At 33.6% G+C, this 23,027-nt stretch overlaps 3 protein-coding genes across 3 annotated transcripts; 2 read left to right on the top strand and 1 right to left on the bottom strand.

Moving 5' to 3' along the window:
- Window positions 1–631: 631 nt before the first annotated feature.
- On the bottom strand, window positions 632–1,435 carry LOC135131282 (octapeptide-repeat protein T2-like). The gene has a single exon (XM_064058952.1). The coding sequence runs from the start codon at window positions 1,433–1,435 to the stop codon at window positions 632–634; it is 804 nt and encodes a 267-aa protein (XP_063915022.1).
- A 2,614-nt stretch (window positions 1,436–4,049) lies between these two features.
- LOC135131352 (uncharacterized) lies at window positions 4,050–11,773 on the top strand. Its single transcript, XM_064059028.1, has 4 exons — window positions 4,050–4,203; window positions 10,084–10,601; window positions 10,659–11,106; window positions 11,156–11,773. Exons 1-4 carry the CDS (start codon window positions 4,093–4,095, stop codon window positions 11,663–11,665), a joined length of 1,587 nt encoding a protein of 528 aa, XP_063915098.1. The 5' UTR covers window positions 4,050–4,092; the 3' UTR covers window positions 11,666–11,773.
- A 6,914-nt stretch (window positions 11,774–18,687) lies between these two features.
- On the top strand, window positions 18,688–20,963 carry LOC135131459 (testis-expressed protein 10). Its single transcript, XM_064059230.1, has 7 exons — window positions 18,688–18,951; window positions 19,002–19,208; window positions 19,256–19,906; window positions 19,963–20,203; window positions 20,259–20,466; window positions 20,537–20,691; window positions 20,746–20,963. Exons 1-7 carry the CDS (start codon window positions 18,757–18,759, stop codon window positions 20,946–20,948), a joined length of 1,860 nt encoding a protein of 619 aa, XP_063915300.1. The 5' UTR covers window positions 18,688–18,756; the 3' UTR covers window positions 20,949–20,963.
- The last annotated feature ends 2,064 nt before the right edge of the window (window positions 20,964–23,027 follow it).

The following is a 23,027-nucleotide window of genomic DNA, read 5'->3' as shown; positions in this document are numbered from 1 at the left end:
CTTTTGTCGTTTTCGTCCTTTTCGTCCTTTTCGTCCTTTTTCTCCTTTTCGTCCTATTCGTCCTTTCCTCCTTCGAACCTACGATACTTTGAAACTTTGATACTTTGATTCTTTGTTCCTTGGATCATTTGATCCTTGAATCCTTTGATACTTTGATCCTTTGATCCTTTAATCCTTTCATCCCTTTTACCCTTTCGTCCTTTCATCTTTTCGTCCTTTCGTCCTTTGGTCCTTCGATCCTTCGACCCAACGATACTTTGTACCTTTGATACTTTGATTCTTTGTTTCTTTTATCCTTTGATCCCTTTCGCCCTTTCGTCCTTTCGTCCTTTGGACCTTTCGACCTTTCGTTCTTTCGTTCTTTCGTCCATTCGTCCATTCGTCCTTTCGTCCCTTCGTCCTTTCGCTATTTTCGTCCTTTTCTCCTTTTCGTCCTTTTCGTCCTTTCCGCCCTTTTCGTTCTTTTTGTCCTTTCGGTCCTTTTCGTCATGTTCGTCAATTTCGTCCTGTCCGTCCTTTTCGTCTTTTCGCCATTTTCGTCCTGTTCGTCCTTTTCGTCCTTTCGTCTTTTCGTCCTTTTCGTCCTTTTCATCCTTTTCGTCCTGTTCGTCCTTTCGTTCTTTTGGTCCTTTTAGTCATTGTCGTCCTTTTCATGCCTTTCGTCCTTTTCGTCCTTTCCGTCCTTTTCATCCTTTTGATCATTTTCGTCCTTTCGTCCTTTCGTCCTTTGGTCCTTTGGTTCTTTGGTCCTTTGGTCCTTTGGTACTTTGGTCCTTTGGTCCTTCGATCCTTCGACCCAACGATACTTTGTACATTTGATACTTCGATTCTTTGTTCCTTGGATCCTTTGATCCTTTGACTCTTTGGTCCTTTGATCCTTTGATTCTTTCATCCCTTTCACCCTTTCGTCCTTTCGTTCTTTCGTCTTTTCGTCCTTTCGTCCTTTTGTCCTTTCGTACTTTCGTCCTTTCGTCTTTTCGTCCTTTCGTCCTTTGGTCCTTTGGTTCTTTGGTCCTTTGGTCCTTTGGTACTTTGGTCCTTTGGTCCTTCGATCCTTTGGTCCTGCAATCCTTCGACCCAACCATACTTTGTACCTTTGATACTTTGATTCTTTGTTCCTTGGATCCTTTGATACTTTGATACTTTGATCCTTTAATCCTTTAATCCTTTCATCCCTTTCAGCCTTTCGTCCTTTCATCTTTTCGTCCTTTCGTCCTTTGGTCCTTCGATCCTTCGACCCAACGATACTTTGTACCTTTGATACTTTGATTCTTTGTTCCTTGGATCCTTTGATCCTTTGAAAATTTAATCCTGTGATCTTTTGATCCTTTGATACTTTTATCCTTTGATCCCTTTCGCCCTTTCGTCCTTTCGACCTTTCGACCTTTCGACCTTTCGTTCTTTCGTTCTTTCGTCCTTTCGTCCATTCGTCCATTCGTCCTTTCGTCCCTTCGTCCTTTCGCTATTTTCGTCCTTTCGCTATTTTCGTCCTTTTCTCCTTTTCGTCCTTTTCGTCCTTTCCGTCCTTTTCGTTCTTTTCGTTCTTTTCGTCCTTTTGGTCATTTTCGTCCTTTCGTCCTTTCGTCCTTTGGTTCTTTGGTCCTTTGGTACTTTGATCCTTTGGTCCTTCGATCCTTCGACCCAACGATACTTTGTACATTTGATACTTCGATTCTTTGTTCCTTGGATCCTTTGATCCTTTGATCCTTTGATTCTTTCATCCCTTTCGCCCTTTCGTCCTTTCGTTTTTTCGTCTTTTCGTCATTTCATCCTTTTGTCCTTTCGTACTTTCGTCCTTTCGTCTTTTCGTCCTTTCGTCCTTTCGTCCTTTCGTCCTTTGGTCCTTTGGTACCTTGGCCCTTTGGTCCTTCGATCCTTTGGTCCTGCAATCCTTCGACCCAACGATACTTTGTACCTTTGATACTTTGATTCTTTGTTCCTTGGATCCTTTGATCCTTTGATCCCTTTCGTCCATTTGTCCTTTCGTCCTTTCGTCCCTTCGTCCTTTCGCCATTTTCGTCCTTTTCGTCCTTTCCGTCCTTTCCGTTCTTTCCGTCCTTTTCCTCTTTTCCGTTCTTTTCGTCCTTTCGGTCCTTTTCGTCATGTTCCTCATTTTCGTCCTGTTCGTCCTTTTCGTCTTTTCACCATTTTCGTCCTCTTCGTCCTTTTGGTCCTTTTCGTCATTTTCATCCCTTTCTTTCTTTTGGTCCTTTTTGTTCATTTTCGTCCTTTTCGTCTTTTTCCTCCTTTTCGTCCTTTCCGTCCTTTTCGTCCTTTTGGTTATTTTCGTCCTTTCGTCCTATGCTCCTTCGAACCTACGATACTTTGAACCTTTGATACTTTGATTCTTTGTTCCTTGGATCTTTTGATCCTTTGAACCTTTGATCATTTGATCCTTTGATCCTTCGATCCTTCGACCCTACGATACTTTGTACCTTTGATACTTTGATTCTTTGTTCCTTGGATCCTTTGATCCTTTGAACCTTTGATCCTTTGATCCTTTGAATCTTTGATCCTTCGATCCTGCAAACCTACGATACTTTGAACCTTTGATACTTTGATTCTTTTTTCCTTGGATCCTTTGATCTTTCGATCCTTTGATCCTTTCATCCCTTTCACCCTTTCGTCCTTTCGCCTTTTCGTCCTTTCGTCCTTTTCGTTATTTTCGTCCTTTGGTCCTTTCATTCTTTCGTCATTTCGTTCATTCTACCTTTCGTCCTTTGCTCCTTCGAATCTACGATACTTTGAACGTTTGATACTTTGAACCTTTGATCTTTTGTTCCTTTGTTCCTTCCATCCTTCGACCCTACGCTACTTTGAACCTTTGAACCTTTGATCCTTCGATTCTGCGAACTTACGATACTTTGAACCTTTGATACTTTGATTATTTGTTCCTTAGGTCCCTTGACCCTTCGATCCTTTCAATCTTTGATCATTTGATCAATTGATTCTTTGATTTATTGATTTTTCATTTTTTCAATTTTTTGTTTTTTTTTTAATATGTAATAATTGTTGAAATTTTTGACTTTTCAATTTCCTGATTTCTCGATTTCTCGTTTTTCGAATCCAACTTTTCGATTTCTCAATTTTCCAATTTTTTAATTTTTCCGGTTTTTCACTTTTTCGACTTTTTAACTTTTACTATTTCCAATTTTGTGTGTGCTGGATTATTCACTTTTTTATTTTGTTAAATTTTCGGTTTGCTGTTTTTTCAAATTTTCGACTCTTGAAATTTTTTTATTAATTAAATTTGAGTCCCAAATTGCTGTTTTTTCAAATTTTTCATTTTACGATTTCTCGAGTTCGTCTCCTCAATTTTCCGATTTGTCATTTCTTTCAAATTTTTGCTTTTTCAATTTTTCGATTTTTTTCAATTTTAGATTTTTCTGTGTTTGTTTTAAATGTCCTTTATTATTACGTTTTATTTTCATAATTTCAGTTCTTTTGCTGTTTACACCAATTTTGATTTTTCTTTGGGTTTCCCAGCTCGAAATCTCAAGTTACAGAAATGCAAGTTTACTGTTATCTTACGTCTGTTTGTTTAATGATAATAAAAAATCCACTGTGTTTTTTTGTTTCCTCCTGTCAGGTGTCTTTTAAAACTAGGTTTGAATTGCCCGTGAAATTACAAAAACAATCAAACTTTAAGTTTACTTATGTTGAGAATTGACTTACGAATTCTTATTGATAATTGTGCATGTTAGTATCTGAAACAACACTATTCTATGGAAAAATGCGTCGTTTTAAATACGGAATCTTTTGTTATTTGTAAAGTAAATATTTTCACAGTATATTAAAGTATTATTTATTTAGAGATATAGGAAATATATGAACTATATGAAACTTCGTGTCAGCAATTGTGTACTTTTTTAATTTATTTGAGATAATATATTTAAAACTACGTAATTTACACATTGTTCATACATATTATAAAAGTGTTGAACATGCGTTAAATCCATACTTGAATCATATTCTTATCGAATCACTTTTGTCGTTTCATATATATAATTACCGTAAACAATCTTATCTAGGATGGTATATAAACAAGGAAATTAGTTGTTAATTATAGTTAGTTGCCTCTTAACGTCGACAATGTCTGCTCGCATTTTAAAAGGGAAAGAATTTCATCCAAATTTCGACAAAATAAGTTTCGGCGAATTTTTATTTGAATGCTGTGAAAAATACGCAGACAGAATTTGTCAGGTACGTAAATATATATCACGGGGTCGTTATTATTAATTCATTGTTCAATTTCAATTTTTGGGTATACGCCGAGAAAGTTCTGTAATAGGCGAACGGCTAATTTCATTTTTTGTAAAATTCAGACCAAAACATTTTTCTTTATCCGGTTTATTGGATAAATGCTGATTAAGATGTATCAATTATTTCTCGGCCTTTCTTATGTCAATTTTTTTGGAGGTTTTTTTTTTGTCATCTTTTAGTTGCTTTTTTGGTCGTTTTTGCGGCTTTTTCCTTCTTATTTTTGTCCCTTTGTTTTTTATCGCCTTTTTTGTTTTGTTTGGAGTGTTTTTATTTTTTGGGTTATATTTTTTAGGTACCTTTTTGATTTCCTTTCCTTGTCCTCCTTTTTCACCTTTTTCGTCGTCCTTTTTTAATTGCTTTTTTTCTTTTGAAGCGTTTTTGTCCCGTTTGGGTAATTTTTTTCGCCTTTTTTGATAATCTTTTAGCTGTTTTTCCCTTATTTTTTCCCTTTGTGTTTTCGTCTTATGTTTTTTCCTTTTTGTTTTCGTTTTTCGTCAGCTTCTTTGTGACATTTTTTCGTCGGCCCTTTCTTTCATTTTTCTTGTCGTTTTTAAAAAAAAATTTTTTGTTATAGTTTTTCTTTATTTTTGTAGCCTTTTGTGGGTTTTTTTCTCTTTTCGCATTGTTTGTTCATCTTTTAGTCCTTTTTCTTTTTTTTGAAGCGTTTTTTGACTCTTGTGTTTTTTCCGCTTTTTTTTTGGTTGTTTTTTGGAGCTTCTTGCTGGATTGGTTTACCCTGTTTTATCACCTTTTGGTTTCGAAGAGTTTATGTCCTTTTTTGTCCATTTTTTTCTGTTTTTAGTTGAATTTGTGTTATCGTCTTTTTTTGTTTCTTCTTTGCTTCCTTTTTCTGTCGCTTTTTCGAAGGTAATTTTTAAGACTTTTTGGTGGTTTTTTGAAGCTTTCTTCCACATTTTCTACTTTCTCGCTTTTTTGTTGCATTTTTTATCGTCTTGTTTCTTTTGAGAGTTTTTATCCTTTCGCCTTTATATTTTCTGTCGCCTTTTGTGATCATCATTTAGTTGCTTTTTGTTGTGTTTTCCTCTTTTTCGTCGTTTTTTATCACCTTTTTTTGTCGTAAAATTGGTATCCTTTTTGACTTTTTTTTCATCTTTCTGGTCACCTTGTAGTTGTCTTTTTTGGTCCATTTTTTTCTGACCTTTTTATCGCCCTTTTTGAAATTTTTCTGACTCCATTTTTTTGTCGCTTTTTTAATCATATTTTTATGACTTTTCCATTGCAATTTTTGTTTTTTTTGGAGCCTTTTTTTGTTTCATTTTTTTGTTTTTCGTCAGCTTTTTGTGATATTTTTTTGGGCTCTTTTCGTTTTCCTTATCACTTTATTTTTCGTTTTTTTTTCATAGTTTTTGTGTATAACTCTTTTTTCTGTATTTTTTGTCCTTTTTCATTTTTTAAGCGTTTTTTGACGCCTTTTTTTTTGGTTGTTTTTTTTGAGCTTTGTCAAACGTTCCAATCGATTTTTTACCCCGTTTTATCACCCTGGTGTTATTGTTTTTTTTTGTTTCCTTTTTTGCTCACTTTTTTCTGTCCTTCTATGGTTGTTTTTTATTCCATTTCGTCGCCTTTTCGAAGGTGATTTTTAGTCCTTTTTGGTCGTTTTTTGAAACTTTTTTCCACATTTTCTATTTTTTCGCTTTTTTGTTGTTCTTTTTGTCCTCTTTTTTCTTCTGAAGCGTTTTTATCCTTTCGCCTTTATATTTTCTGTCGCCTTCTGTGATCATCCTTCAGTTGCTTTTTGTGTCCCCCTTATTTTTCGCCTTTGTATTTTCGTCTTTTTTTTATCGTCTTTTGTTCATTTGTTTAACACTTTTTTTCGATAAATATGGTGGGTCCTTTGTGACTTTTTTTGAGGTTTTTTGGTCATCTTTGAGTTGCCTTTTTTGGTTCCCTTTCTTTCTGATATTTTCAGCACCTTTTTTTGAATTTTTTGGCACCTTTTTTGGCACTCTCTTTGATAATTTTTATGAATTCCATTGCAGTTTTTGTTTTTTTTGGAAGGCTTCTTTTGTTTTCGTTTTTTTCATTTAGTCGTTTTTTTGTTCAATTTTTTTCTTTTTTTAAGCGTTTTTTGACATTTTGTCATTTTTTCCCACCTTTTATTTGTTGTTTTTTTTTGGAGCTTTTTTAAGCTTCTTCGTCGATTGTTGTACCCTGTTTTATTACCTTTTGGTTTCGAGGAGTTTATGTCCTTTTGTCCCTTTTATTCTGATTTTAATCGACTTTGTATTATCGTCTTTTTTTGTTTCTTTTTTGCTTCCTTTTATTGATTAATTTATCCGTTTTTTGTCGCCTTATCGAAGGTAATGTTTAGGTTTTTTCGTCGTTTTTTGAAATTCTTTCCATATTTTCTACTTTTTCTCTTTTTTTGTTGTTTTTTTTTATCGTCTTTTTTCTTTTGAAGTGTTTTTATCTTTCGCCTTCGCCTGTCGCCTTTTGTGATATTATTCAGTTACTTTTTATGTCCCCCTTATTTTTTGCCTTCGTGTTTTCATCTTTTTTTGTCTTTTTTCGTTTCTTATCACTTTTCTGTAGAGAAATATGGTCTTTTTTTATTTTTTTTGTCGTCTTTATGGTCATCTTGTAGTTGCCTTTTTTGGTCCCCTTTGTTCTGACCTTTTTATCGGCCTTTTTTCAAAATTTTCGTACACCTTTTTTTTTGTCGCTTTTTATCATATTTTTATGACTTTCCTATTTCAGTTTTTGTTTTTTTGGAGCCTTTTTTCTTTTTTTGTTTTCTTTTTTTGTCAGCTTTTTGAGACATTTTTTGTCGCCCCTTTTTTCGTTTTCCTTATCACTTTATTTTTGTTTTTTTTTTCATAGTTTTTGTATATTTTAGGTACCCTTTTTGGTAACCTTTTTTAACTCTTTTTTTTGTTTTTTTTTTTCGTCTTGTTTGCACATCTTTTAGTCGTTTTTTGTCCTTTTTCAAGCGTTTTTTGACGCCTTTTTTGTTTTTTTTTTGAGCTTTTTCAAGCTTTGCGATAGAATTTTTACCCCGTTTGATCATTTTTTGACTTCGGGGCGTTTATGTCCTTTTTGGTCCCCCTTTTTTTCTGTTTTTGATCGAATTTATATTATCGTCTTTTTTGTTTTCCTTTTTCCCTCACTTTTTCCTGTCCTTCGATGGTTGTTTTTATCCCTTTTTTATCGCCTTTTCGAAGGTGATGTTTAGGCCTTTTTGGTCGTTTTTTGAAGCTTTTTCCACATTTTCTACTTTTTTGCTTTTTTGTTGTTTTTTTATCGACTTTTTTTGTTTCTTTTTAATCACTTAATTTTCGATAAATATGGTGGGTACTTTTTGACTTTTTTGTAGTCTTTCTAGTCATCTTTTAGTTGACTTTTTGGTCCTCTTTTTTGCTGACCTTTTTATCGCCTTTTCTTGAAATTTTTTTGGAAGCCTTTTTTTTGTTTTCGGTTTCCTTCAGCTTTTTATAGCATTTTTTGTGGCCCCTTTTTTCGTTTTCCTTGTCACTTTATTTTTCTTTTTTTTTTCATAGTTTTTGTGTATTTTTGTAGTTTTTTTTTTCAACTTTTTTTCTGTTTTTTTTTCTTTTTTTCGTCTTGTTTGGTTATCTTTTAATCGTTTTTTGTCTTTTTTTTCGTTTTTTAAGCGTTTTTTTTAAATCTTTTTGTCGTTTTTTACCGCATTTTTTTGTTGTTTTTTCGGGGCTTTTTCAAGCTTTGAGGTCGATTTTCTAGCCCGTTTTATCACCTTTTAATTTCGAAGCGCGTTTATAAATTTGTTTGTCCCTCTTTTTTCTGTTTTCAGTCGAATTTGTATTATCGTCTTTTTTGTTGCCTTTTTTGCTCACTTTTTTCTATCCTTCTATGGTTGTTTTTTTATCCCTTTCTTGTCACCGTCTCGAAAGTGATTTTTAGGCCTTTTTGGTCGTTTTTTGAACCTTTTTTTCACATTTTCTACTTTTCCGCTTTTTTGTTATTCTTTTTATCGTGTTTTTTCTTTTGAAGCATTTTTATCCTTTCGCCTTTATATTTTCTGCCGCATTTAGTAGCTCTTTGTGTCTCCCTTATTTTTCGTTTTCGTGTTTTCCTCTTTTTTTATCGCCTTTTTTCGTTTTTTTATCACTTTTTTTTCGATAAATATGATATATTTTTTGAGATCTTCCTGGTCATCTTTTATTTGCCTCTTTTGGTCATCTTTTTTTCTGACCTTGTTTTTTGAAATTTTTCAGCACCTTTTCTTGCCGCTTCTTCTATGATAATTTTTATGACTTTTCCATTGCAGATTTTGTTTTTTTTTGGGAGCCTTTTTTTTGTTTTCGTTTATCTTCAGTTTTTTGTGGCATTTTTTTGTCTCCTCTTTTTTCGTTTTCCTTGTCACTCTATTATTCTTTTTGTATAGTTTTTGTGTATTTTTGTAGCTCTTTTTTTGTTTCTTTTTCTCTTTTTGTCTGTTTTTAGTCGAATTTATATTATTGTCTTTTTTGTTTCCTTTTTTGTCCTTTTTTTGGTTATATTTTTTATCCTTGTTTCTACTTTTTCGCTTTTTTGTTAGTTTTTTCATCGTTTTTCTCCTTTTGAAGTATTCTCATACTCTTTTGGTGTTTTTTTCGGCCTTTTTCTATCGCCTTTTTTGGTTATTTTTGTTTGCCATTTTTGTCCTCTTACTTTTTTCTTCTTTTTTTTTATGACATTTTTTATCATCTTTTTCTATCTCGTTTTTTGGCTTTCTTTACGCTTTTTTTGGTGGGTCCTTTTTATTATATCTATGATATTTTATTTGCCGGTTTGTTTATCATTGCTTTTGAGACTTTTTTTATAGCCCTCTTTTTTATTTTTTTGGCACTTTTTTTCTGCCTCCTTTGGACTTCAATCTAATTTTTTTCGTTTTTTTTTTGACAAGTGTTTTGCTGTCTTTTTTTTTCATTTTTTAGTCACAGTTTGCGTGTTTTTTTTTGTATACTTTTTATGATTTGTTTTTTTCACTTCTGCTTTTTTTGTCGCCTTGTAGGCGTTTTTTTGTCTTTTTTTTTTCATCTTCGACATGTTTTTGGTGCTTTTTTGACGTTTTTTACCCCATTTTTGAAGCTTTTTTTAATCACCTTTTTTGTCGTTTTTTGTCCTTTTTAGTCGTCCTTGTATTATTGTAATTTTTTGTGGCCTCTTTACAGTATTTTTAGTTAACTTTTGTCCTCTTTTTTTCAACCTTGTTCTTGTTTTTTTTTTTACTTTTTTTTGCGTTTTTCAATTTTTTGTTGCATTTTTATTTCATTTTTTTGTCATAATTTTCATGGCCTTTTTGTTCTTTTGCTGACCTTGTTTTTGCCTTTTTTGCATTGTTATCCTCATTTTTTCTACTTTTTTGTTATTTTTGATTCCATTTTTGATGTTTTTGGAGCTTTTTTGTTTGTTTTTAGGCCTATTTTTCGTCTTTCCGTCTATTTTTTAGTCGCTTTTTTAAGCATTTTTTTGCCCTCATTTTGTCGTTTTATAGTTTACATTTATATTGACGCCTTTTTGTCTTTTTCTTATGCTTTTTTACCACCGTTTTTGTCGTCTTTTTTGCCATTTTTCTAGTTTTTGTTAAAAAGTTGATCTCAAAATTTTGTTGGATAAATGCTATTTAAAATGTACAAAATAGTGTAAGTTTACATTTTGTGATTTACCAATGCACTCATTTTTGTTAGAATTGTTTATACAGGATGAGCAAAAAAAAATAATGAAGCAGTATTTATTTTATTGACCAATTCGAAGACGGCTCACCATATTTTCCAAAAATTTGGGGAATATGTTGTACATGATTCTTATTATTAGTACAATTTTTCCGTTTCTTTGTAGATAGATGGAGATTTAGACAAATCAGAAACTTACTCCAGTGTGAAAACAAGAAGTACTCGAGTTGCATTGAATCTCCAAAAAAAGGGAATCACTTCCACCGATGTAGTTTGCTTTTGTTCTACTAATTCCTTGGATAACTCTATACCATTAATAGCATCCTCATATTTAGGAGCGAAAGTTGTAAATCTAGATCCAACTCTGTCGGTTAGAAACATTCAACATTTGCTTAGTCTCGTAACCCCTAGAATTATTTTCGTGGAAGAAGAGTCACTAAAGTTGATTGAAAAATCTCTTAAAGGGGCTAAATTATCTTGCGAAATTATAGTTTTCGGCAAATCCACAAAACATGGTACTTTTGCCGAAATGACGTTGCCTTGTGGCGACGAAAAAGCATTCAAACCGTCAAAAACAGACATCGATGATACCGCAGTCATGTTCTTCAGCAGCGGTACTACGGGTCTTCCAAAAGCTATCTGCCACAGTCACCGTAGTTTTTTACAAATCGTAGAAACATCATTGTAAGTACTAGTACTAGAAATAGTTAAGACAAGTATTGAATTAATGAGATTTTACAGCTATTGTGGGTACGATTGTCGATCCATATTACATTTCACAACTATGTACTGGATTACCGGTATGGCAATTCTGGGACGGACTTTCCTGGATGGAAGTACCCGGGTTTTTGCACGTAGCATGGAAGGCGAAAAGACGCTCCAAATGATCGAAAAATACAAACTCACATCACTTTTCGTAGCCCCAATTTACACCTACCAGTTAACTAACGTTCCAAATCCAGAACGGTACGACCTTTCCTCGTTTCGTTGTTTACTGACAGGCGGTACTCCGATGAGTACCGATCAATATAAAAAACTGACACAACTGTTTCCCAAAGCGCAAGTTCTTTTTGGTTACGGAATGTCCGAAATAGGACTACTGTCTATTTTTCACCCCGAAGACGACAAACATCTCATAGATACTAAAGTGGGTTCTTGTGGCAAAGTCTCACCACGAACTCTTCTCAAAGTGAGTACCATTGTGTGCTTAGTTGCTTTTTGTGTACTTGTTTTTGTAGATTGTTAATCCAGACAATGAAGAGATCGTCGGACCAAATCAGAAAGGTGAGCTTCGAGTGAAATCAGATGCTATGATGACAGGGTACTACCGGAACGACAGTGCTGAGTGTTTCGATGGTGACGGTTTCCTGAAAACGGGTGATATTGGGTACTATGATGACGATGGTTGCGTTTACGTTATTGAGAGAATTAAGGAAATGTTTAAGTACCAGTCGTGGCATATAGTACCGTCGTCGATCGAAGCGGTGCTTTTGGAACATCCGGATATTGAAGAAACTGTTGTTTTTGGACTTCCTGGAGGTGCGGAAGGAGACGTACCTGCTGCTTGTGTGGTGCTAAAGGATGGCTGTACTACCGACAAGGAGGAAATTGAAAAGTTTGTGACAGAGAGGGTTTCCGACAAGGAAAAACTAAGAGGTGGAGTGATTTTCGTTGAGAGTATACCGAAAACGCCGACTGGAAAGTTGATAAGGAAAGAGGCGAAGGAGATTGCTGAAAAATTTGTTTAAAAAATGCGCCAACAATATATGCCGACTTCCTTACTGTATGCTATATTAGAATTCATCCCTTGTACATTACAAACTAATAAACTGATACTTGTCGACCGTGTACGATTCCGTATTCGTTTTTGTTCTATCTCTTCAAATAAGCGAGAAAAATGCAAATTTGTCTGCCCCCCTTTATTTTTTTTATTTTTCAAAATTGGTCCGTTTCGACCATGTTGGGTATCATTTCACGCGGAATTTCCTCAGGATTACGATTCCGTATTCGTTTTTGACATATCTCTTCAAATAAGCGAGAAAAATGCACATGTGTCTGCCACCCTTTATTTTTTTTATTTTTCAAAATTGGTCCGTTTCGACCATGTTGGGTATCATTTCACGCGGAATTTCCTCAGGATTACGATTCCGTATTCGTTTTTGACATATCTCTTCAAATAAGCGAGAAAAATGCAAATTTGTCTGCCCCCCTTTACTTTTTTTATTTTTCAAAATTGGTCCGTTTCGACCATGTTGGGTATCATTTCACGCGGAATTTCCTCTGGATAACGATTCCGTATTCGTTTTTGACATATCTCGTCAAATAAGCGAGAAAAATGCAAATTTGTCTGCCCCCCCTTTATTTTTCGAATTTTTCAAAATTGGTCCGTTTCGACCATGTTGGGTGTCATTTCACGCGGAATTTCCTCAGGATTGAGATTCCGTATTCGTTTTTGACATATCTCTTCAAATAAGCGAGAAAAATGCAAATTTGTCTGCCCCCCTTTATTATTTTTATTTCTCAAAATACGTCCGTTTCGACCATGTTGGGTATCATTTCACGCGGAATTTCCTCAGGATTACGATTCCGTATTCGTTTTTGACATATCTCTTCAAATAAGCGAGAAAAATGCAAATTTGTCTGCCCCCCTTTATTTTTTTTATTTTTCAAAATTGGTCCGTTTCGACCATGTTGGGAATCATTTCACGCGGAATTTCCTCAGGATTACGATTCCGTATTCGTTTTTGACCTATCTCTTCAAATAAGCGAGAAAAAAGCAAATTTGTCTGCCCCCCTTTATTTTTTTTTATTTTTCAAAATTGGTCCGTTTCGACCATGTTGGGTATCATTTCACGCGGAATTTCCTCAGGATTACGATTCCGTATTCGTTTTCGACCTATCTCTTCAAATAAGCGAGAAAAATGCAAATTTGTCTGCCCCCCTTTATTTTTTTTATTTTTCAAAATTGGTCCGTTTCGACCATGTTGGGTATCATTTCACGCGGAATTTCCTCAGGATTACGATTCCGTATTCGTTTTTGACATATCACTTCAAATAAGCGAGAAAAATGCAAATTTGTCTGCCCCCCTTTATTTTTTTTATTTTTCAAAATTGGTCCGTTTCGACCATGTTGGATATCATTTCACGTGGAATTTTCTCAGGATTACGATTCCGTATTCGTTTTTGACATATCTCTTCAAATAAGCGAGAAAAATGCAAATTTGTCTGCCCCCCTTTATTTTTTTTATTTTTCAAAATTGGTCCGCTTCGACCATGTTGGGTATCATTTCACGCGGAATTTCCTCAGGATTACGATTCCGTATTCGTTTTTGACATATCTCTTCAAATAAGCGAGAAAAAAGCAAATTTGTCTGCCCCCTTTATTTTTCAAATTTTTTAAAATTGGTCCGTTTCGACCATGTTGGGTATCATTTCACGCGGAATTTCCTCAGGATTACGATTCCGTATTCGTTTTTGACCTATCTCTTCAAATAAGCGAGAAAAATGCAAATTTGTCTGCCCCCCTTTATTTTTTTTATTTTTCAGAATTGGTCCGTTTCGACCATGTTGGGTATCATTTCACGCGGAATTTCCTCAGGATTACGATTCCGTATTCGTTTTTGACATATCTCTTCAAATAAGCGAGAAAAATGCAAATTTGTCTGCTCCCCTTTATTTTTTTTATTTTTCAAAATTGGTCCGTTTCGACCATGTTGGGTATCATTTCACGCGGAATTTCCTCAGGATTACTATTCCGTATTCGTTTTTGACATATCTCTTCAAATAAGCGAGAAAAAAGCAAATTTGTCTGCCTCCCTTTATTTTTTTTATTTTTCATAATTGGTCCGTTTCGACCATGTTGGGTATCATTTCACGCGGAATTTCCTCAGGATTACGATTCCGTATTCGTTTTTGATCTACCTCTTCAAATAAGCGAGAAAAATGCAAATTTGTTTGCCCCCCTTTATTTTTCAAATTTTTCAAAATTGGTCCGTTTCGACCATGTTGGGTATCATTTCACGCGGAATTTCCTCAGAATTACGATTCCGTATTCGTTTTTGACCTATCTCTTCAAATAAGCGAGAAAAATGCAAATTTGTTTGCCCCCCTTTATTTTTCGAATTTTTCAAAATTGGTCCATTTCGACCATGTTGGGTATCATTTCACGCGGAATTTCCTCAGGATTACGATTCCGTATTCGTTTTTGACATATCTCTTCAAATAAGCGAGAAAAATGCAAATTTGTCTGCCCCCCTTTATTTTTTTTATTTTTCAAAATTGGTCCGTTTCGACCATGTTGGGTATCATTTCACGCGGAATTTCCTCAGGATTAAGATTTCGTATTCGTTTTTGACCTATCTCTTCAAAGAAGCGAGAAAAAAGCAAATTTGTCTGCCCCCCTTTATTTTTTTTATTTTTCAAAATTGGTCCGTTTCGACCATGTTGGGTATCATTTCACGCGGAATTTCCTCAGGATTAAGATTTCGTATTCGTTTTTGACCTATCTCTTCAAAGAAGCGAGAAAAAAGCAAATTTGTTTGCCCCCCTTTATTTCTCGAATTTTTCAAAATTGGTCCGTTTCGACCATGTTGGGTATCATTTCACGCGGAATTTCCTCAGGATTACGATTCCGTATTCGTTTTTGACATTTCTCTTCAAATAAGCGAGAAAAATGCAAATTTGTCTGCCCCCCTTTATTTTTTTTATTTTTCAAAATTGGTCCGTTTCGACCATGTTGGGTATCATTTCACGCGGAATTTCCTCAGGATTACGATTCCGTATTCGTTTTTGATCTATCTCTTCAAATAAACGAGAAAAATGCAAATTTGTCTGCCCCCCTTTATTTTTTTTATTTTTCAAAATTGGTCCGTTTCGACCATGTTGGGTATCATTTCACGCGGAATTTCCTCCGGATTACGATTCCGTATTCGTTTTTGACATATCTCTTCAAATAAGGGAGAAAAATGCAAATTTGTCTGCCACCCTTGATTTTTCGAATTTTTCAAAATTGGTCCGTTTCGACCATGTTGGGTATCATTACCGTCCTGTTGCAATTAGCTCTAGTTTTTCAAAAATTTTTGAACAAGCATTTCTGTGTCGCTTACAAAAATTTTTAGACAATCATAATGTGCTTAGTAAATACCAGCATGGTTTTCGTAATAATCTTTCCACAAATACTGCCATGATTGATTTGTATAACAATGTTGTTTCAAAAATAGAGGCGGGAGAGTGTCCTGTTGGGATCTTTTGTGATCTCAGCAGGGCATTCGACTGCGTAAATCATAATCTGTTGATAACCAAATTATTCTCTTATGGATGTAGAGGTAATAGCTTGGATTGGGTAGTATCCTACCTCGAGAACAGGCATCAGTACGTTGCAATTCCGAATACCAATAAAGAAAATTTTAAAAATCAAATCAGTTCTAACATAATTGACATAGATGTAGGTGTGCCCCAGGGATCAGTTCTGGGACCCATTCTCTTCCTTCTTTACGTAAACGACATTGAAAGCATCTTTAAAAATGTATCACCTGTTTTATATGCTGATGACACGTCGATTATAATTTCAGATCGCAATGAAGTTCAATTAGAAAGAGGGGTTAATATTTTAATGACGAATCTCCAATCCTGGTTTTCCACCAACAACATTTATATAAACTCTGAAAAAACACAAGTTATAAGATTTCGTAATCGCCAAAACACCTGTAAGTATATAGATCTCAAATGTTCAAATCTACAGCATAACACTGTCGACACCATAAAATTTCTAGGTCTTATGGTAGATACAAACCTCAACTTTAAGTCACATGCCAAAATACTGGTTCCAAAATTAAACTCACTGTGTTATCTTCTAAGAAATTTAAAGATAATTTTAAATATTGATCAATTGGTTAATATATACCATGCTCATGTGGAATCCAGAATTAGGTATGGTATTTGTTTATGGGGTGGGTCACCAAGCGCAGCCAATGTGTTTATTAGTCAAAAACGTGCCATCAGAACAATTGCCGGTGCAAGTAAACATACAAGCTGCAAAAGCCTTTTTAAAAAATTAAATATATTGACTCTTCCGTCATTATACATATTTGAAATGAGTGTTCACATTTATAAAAACCGACATAATCTAACGTATGTCCATAACGTACATAAAGTAAATACCCGACAAAAACATCAGATTCATGTTCCGTTTAAACGTTGTAATGTTGGTGTGTTAGCAACTGATTGTATGGGAGTTAGAATTTTCAATTACTTGCCAGTGAATATTCAAAATTGTCAGTTAATATCATCATTTAGGAAAAATTTAAAAGTATTTTTAACAGATAAATGTTATTATTCCCTAGGTGAATTTTTTCAAGGTTGATGGCATGTTGACAATATCATTTTGTCCTTTTGTTATTTTGCTTGTTAAATGTTTAGTTTTTAATTTTTAGTTTTAGTGTTTCTTTGTTTGTATTTTTTTTCTTTTTGACTTGTCTTATATACTGTTATTCATATATGTATCTGTGGAGACCAAATATATATATTATTATATATTATATATTATTATTTCACGCGGAATTTCCTCAGGATTACGATTCCGTATTCGTTTTTGATCTACCTCTTCAAACAAGCGAGAAAAATGCCAATTTGTCTGCCCCCCTTTATTTTTTTTATTTTTCAAAATTGGTCCGTTTCGACCATGTTGGTTGTCATTTCACGCGGAATTTCCTCAGGATTACGATTCCGTATTCGTTTTTCATCTACCTCTTCAAATAAGCGAGAAAAATGCCAATTTGTCTGCCCCCCTTTATTTTTTTAATTTTTCAAAATTGGTCCGTTTCGACCATGTTGGGTGTCATTTCACGCGGAATTTCCTCAGGATTACGATTCCGTATTCGTTTTTGACATATCTCTTCAAATAAGCGAGAAAAAAGCAAATTTGTCTGCCCCCCTTTATTTTTTTTATTTTTCAAAATTGGTCCGTTTCGACCATGTTGCGTGTCATTTCACGCGGAATTTCCTCAGGACTACGATTCCGTATTCGTTTTTGATCTACCTCTTCAAATAAGCGAGAAAAATGCAAATTTGTCTGCCCCCCTTTATTTTTTTAATTTTTCAAAATTGGTCCGTTTCGACCATGTTGGGTGTCATTTCACGCGGAATTTCCTCAGAATTACGATTCCGTATTCGTTTTTGACCTATCTCTTCAAATAAGCGAGAAAAATGCAAATTTGTTTGCCCCTCTTTATTTTTCGAATTTTTCAAAATTGGTCCATTTCGACCATGTTGGGTATCATTTCACGCGGAATTTCCTCAGGATTACGATTCCGTATTCGTTTTTGACATATCTCTTCAAATAAGCGAGAAAAATGCAAATTTGTCTGCCCCCCTTTATTTTTTTTATTTTTCAAAATTGGTCCGTTTCGACCATGTTGGGTATCATTTCACGCGGAATTTCCTCAGGATTACAATTCCGTATTCGTTTTTGACATTTCTCTTCAAATAAGCGAGAAAAATGCAAATTTGTCTGCCCCCCTTTATTTTTTTTATTTTTCAAAATTGGTCCGTTTCGACCATGTTGGGTATCATTTCACGCGAAATTTCCTCAGGATTACGATTCCGTATTCGTTTTTGACATATCTCTTCAAATAAGCGAGAAAAATGCAAATTTGTCTGCCCCCCTTTATTTTTTTTATTTTTCAAAATTGGTCCGTTTCGACCATGTTGGGTATCATTTCACGCGGAATTTCCTCAGGATTACGATTCCGTATTCGTTTTTGACCTATCTCTTCAAATAAGCGAGAAAAATGCAAATTTGTCTGCCCCCCTTCATTTTTCGAATTTTTCAAAATTGATCCGTTTCGACCATGTTGGGTATCATTTCACGCGGAATTTCCTCAGGATTACGATTCCGTATTCGCTTTTGACGCATCTGTTCAAATAAGTGAGAAAATATCAAATTTGTCTGCCCCCCTTAATTTTTTTTTATTTTTCAAAATTGGTCTGTTTCGACCAAGTTGGGTGTCATTTCACGCGGAATTTTCTCAGGATTACGATTCCGTATTCGTTTCTGATCCATCTCTTCAAATTAGCGACAAAAATGCAAATTTGTCTGCCCCCCTTCATTTTTTTAATTCTTCAAAATTGGTCTGTTTCGACCAAGTTGGGTGTCATTTCATGCGTAATTTCCTCAGGATTACGATTCCGTTCTCGTTTTTGATCTACCTCTTCAAATAAGCGAGAAAAATGCAAATTTGTCTGCCCTTTTTTTCAAAATTTTTGAAAATGGTCCGAATCAAGCGTGCGCCGTGTCCATTACGTGCTGAATTTTCTCAGGATTACGAGTCCGTGTTTATTGCGAATAAGCGAGGGGAATTTAAACGACTTTTGCAAAAATTAATGTAAAACTATGTATAGATATTTTTTGTACATATGTGTTATTATGTGTATATTAAATAGATTGGACAATAGAAATCTATAGGTTGTTGTTTGTTATGAGCAAGATGTACTGCAACACTTTGATCAAATTATAAAATAAAATGTTATATCTTAAATCAAGAAGAAAAAATCATCTACTGTCCATATATCGTGTCCATCTATGTTAGCACTGTCTAAAATGTGCTTTTGGGTTCACGACATTAATAAATGAAATAACAAGATCGTCTCACTGCTATTTTTGGGAGGGTTAGATAACGTTTGTATCATATTTATATAGGCAACCAAGAATACAAGTTTGTAATTTTATAGTCCGCTTTCTATTCGATCCAAAGCGCTTTTGATAATTCGATGTTCGTACACTGACCTTGCCGAACCTAACCTAACTTTTCATTAACCTCAAAAAACAAACGTGAATTTAAAAATGGGGAAAAACCACAAACACTCCAAGAAGTTAAAATCAGAAAGAAACAAAGTGCACATAAAATCGAAAACGAAATTTTTACCGAAAGGCCAAAATGTGACGAACACGTCCTTCAAAATAAAACCAATAGTGCTCCAGCAGCAGCTCCAAGAAAGAGAATTAGTCGCAGGGACCAAGAAAACAGCAACTATCACCGTAAGCTGACCAAAAACCCTCCCACCTTCACGCCCTTAACCAAATTCTAGGAACTACTACCCAAATTGAAGCACTTCAACGACACCATCAAGACCGAAAGTTGTCAAGACCTGAAGGAGATCATCACTCTCAACCCCTTAGAATCTGTCCAGATTTACCTGTCGACAATTATCCAGAACGGGAGTGCGCTCATTCAGGACCGAGAAAGAAAAGTCCGCAGGGCTTCAGTTAAACTACTCAACGCGGTTTTCGAAAAGGTGCGTCCAAACAGATTATTTGAGTCATTTTTCACACAAAATTACAGGTTTCTGATAATACGTTAAGACCGTTCTTCACTTACATCCTCACTAATTTAAAATGCGCAATGACCAACATCAATAGGCACATTCAAGAGGACTCTTTGCTCCTTCTGGACGCCATCATCGAGCACAAAAGCCTTCTCATAGCCGAAAATTTCAGCGACTTTTTCCCCAATTTTTTAATGCTAATTTCAAAGTTGAAACAATCCACGTCAGAACGCAGTTTGAGTTTGAATCTAGAAGGAAAAATCACTAGTGTGAAATGGAGGGTGAAGGTTTTGGCGCGCTTGTATGGGGTTTTATGCGCCATGGTACAGAACCGACAAACACATAAAAGTGTCCATGATGGTACCAACCCCATTGTTGCGTCCGCCAAAGATTGTTTCTACATTCCAATGTATAAAAACATCCGCGCCTATGAAAATATAGACTCTGTTGCGTTTTCTTCAAGTAAAAATATAAACACAAATTTTGATGGCCACATTTTGGATTTAACGCAACTGTTGTTTGAAATTTGGATGGAAATAGTGCCTGAGAAAAGCGTGAAGAAAAGCTCACTTTCGACGGTATTGACAAGCGAAGATTCGGTTGCGATTTTCACGTGTGTGGTAAATATTTTACGGCTGCTGCAAGAGTACGTTGAGAGTTGTACAAGTGTAAGTTGAATTGTCTGTGTTAAATGAATTTATAAATATAGATATTATTGTTTTAGGGAAATATTTTCACACAACACAAATCTGTGCTTTTTCTGGACAACATCATGAGCACTTTTCCCTATTCTCACAATAAAAAAAATCTAGAAATTGTGAAAGAATTCCCTAAATGTTTTATTTTTAACAATGACCCCAATTTCGTTGAAGAAAATTTGGTTTTAATTTATATTTATATCACCCTGAGGGTGAAAAATGGCAGAAACGTTCCCAAACAGACAGCAGTTGCTACTTACCTCACTAGTACGTAATTATGTCCACTTATTTGGTTTCATATTACATGAGTGAAAATTTTTAGATTGTTTAAAATCCCGTTTTCGCCTAAACTCCACCAGCTTCTCCTATTTGGTAAAAATCTTGAAGCAAATCGTCCTAGAAAACCCATTTTTGTGCCGCAGACTCGGCATAAACGAAACGGAACTAATGGAGCACATTTTAAATTTTTACAACGAAAAAATACCAGAACTGTACAAAAATCACATTTTAGAAATCCTTACAAGCCCTTGGTAAGTCTATTCTAATTATTATCAATTTAACGCTCTGTCGCTTAAATATTGATGATTTTTCTGATCACAGTCTCCAAAAGCACCACTCGTGGATGGAGAAGTTGCCAGAATTTCTGTGTAATGAGCGGATTCCGGGGAAATTGATTGACGGGATTTTGGATTTGTGCAGGAGGGGGCAGGAAGTGGTCCAAAGTGGCGTCCAGAATTCTTTGGCGCGGATTTTAGGTACCCGTGATTTTTTTATGTTGGCAGTTTTGATGGTGCTTTTGTTGTTTTTAGGTAATTTACCGCTGCTTGAAATCAGTGGTGTTGGTGATGTGGAAGCGGCCAGGAAAAATTTGGTTTCGATTTTTTTCTATTTGCCAAAGCTGAGTCCCGATGATGTTGACGAGATTGTCAGGTTTGTGGAGGGGCATCCGGGTTTGAGTTATGCCAATTATTTGACGAATATGTTGGAGTTGAGGACTTATATGTTGAAATAAATTTTGTGATAAGTACTTTTAGGCAGTCGGAATTTTTTTCTCCTGTCTATTTTTTTTTTCAGGTGTTTCAAGTGCAACCGTAAAAAAGTGGTTATTATTAATTTTCTGAGTTTTCAGTTTCTCGTTTTTTCGAGTTATCAGTTTAAAATATCTTACTTTACGATTTTTCGGCTTCTTTATTTTTTATTTTTAAGTTTTCCAGATTTTCGTTTCTTCAATTTTTCGACATTTCAATTTTCAGAAATTTTGATTTTCAGAAATTTTGATTTTTTGTTTTACCAATTTTTCGATTTTTTGTTTATCTATATATTTGCAGTTTTTCGAGTTTTCAGTTCAATGTTTTAATTTTTCATTAATTTTCGATTTTCTAGTTACATGGCAATTTTCTACGTTGTTGATTTTTCGATTTTCAATTTTCTAATTTTTTATTTCTCATCTTTTTCCTCAATTTTTCGATGTTTCAATTTTTAGATATTTTAAATTTTTCCATATTTCATTTTTTAATTTTACAATTTTGCAGTAGTTCGAATTTTCAATTTTCGGATTTTTAAAATTTTTCGATTTTTCAATTTTCAGACATTTTGAATTTTTGTATTTTCAATTTTTGGTTCCTTCAATTTTGTGTTTTTTTATTTTTTCGATTTAAAATTTTTACAATTTACAGTTTTTCGAGTTCAATTTTCTTCATTCTGCAATTTTTAGAATTTTTGATTTTTCAAATTTTCGTTTTGATTTACGATTTTCCAATTTTGAAATTCTAGCATTTTTTAATTATTCGATTTTTCGAATTTTCAATTCTGATGTTGATTTAAATTTTTATGTTTTTTTGATTTTTCATTTTGAAATTTTTCGAAATCAATTTTTCGATATTTCATTTCTCAACTTTCCAATAAAGAATTTCTAGATTTTCAATTTTTTGGTTGAAATTTTTCAATTTTACAAATTTTCGATTGTAATTTTTCGAGTGTTTAATTTTATAATTTTGAAATATTTCCGTTTTTCAGTTTTAAAATTTTGCAGTTTTCCGAAGTTTCGATTTTTCACACATTTTGAGTTTGGTATTTTTTCAATTTTTAGTTTCTCAATTTTTCGTTTTTTTTTTTCAATTTTTAGTTTTAAAATTTTTGATTTTTTCGTTTTTTCAATTTTGTATATTTTTTTTATTTTGGAGTTATAATTTTTGTCAATTTGTTCATTATGCAATTTTTCGAATTTTTTATTTTTCGAATTTTCGTTCTGATTTACTCCCCTACGATTTTTCAGTTTTTCAACTTTTTAATTCCAGAATTTTGAAATTCTTCCATTTTTCAATTTAAAATTTTTCAGTTTTGCAGTTTTGCAATTTTCCGATTTTTCAACTTCGTAATTTTACAATTTTGCAATTCTAGTATTTTTTAACTTTTCGATTTTTCAATTCCTAAATATTAATTTTTGGATTCTAAAATTTTTAAATTTTCAATTCCTAGAAATTTTTACTTTTTGTTCTTTCAATTTTTCGAATTTTTAATTTTTCGAGATTAAAATTTCGATTTTTTTTTGGATTTTTCATTTAATTTTTCGTTTTTCAATTTTACAAGTATGTATTCGATTGCAATTTTTCGAGTTTTTAATTTTATAATATTGAAATTTTTTCGTTTTTCAATTTTACAATTTTGTAGTTTTTCGAATTTTGAATTTTCCAATTTTTTTATTTTTCAGTTTTTAGATTTTTCAAGTTTTAGTTTCTCAATTTTTTCTTTCCCAATTTATCGTTTTAAAATTTTTGATTTTTGTACTTTTTTAATTTTTCGAAATACAAGTTTTAGAATTTTTCATTTTTTTCAATTTTTTAATTACAGAATTTGAAATTTTTTCATTTTTCAGTTTGCGACTATTCAGTTTCACAATTTTTTATTTTTCGATTTCAAGTTTTCGATTTGTCAGTTTTGCAAGTCTTCGATTTTTTAATTTTTACATATATTTTGAGTTTTCCTTTTTTCTATTTTTAGTTGCCCAATTTTTCGATTTAAAATTTTTAGATTTTTAAGTTCTCGATTTTTAATTTTTGATTTTTCGTTTTTTCAATTTTTCAGTTTTGTT

This window comes from Zophobas morio, unplaced genomic scaffold (genome assembly GCF_036711695.1).
Source record: "Zophobas morio isolate AGI-343-1 ecotype UQ-CSIRO unplaced genomic scaffold, CSIRO_AGI_Zmor_V1 ptg000020l, whole genome shotgun sequence".
NCBI classification, from domain to species: domain Eukaryota; kingdom Metazoa; phylum Arthropoda; class Insecta; order Coleoptera; family Tenebrionidae; genus Zophobas; species Zophobas morio.
This window is presented reverse-complemented; position numbering and strand designations above follow the sequence as displayed.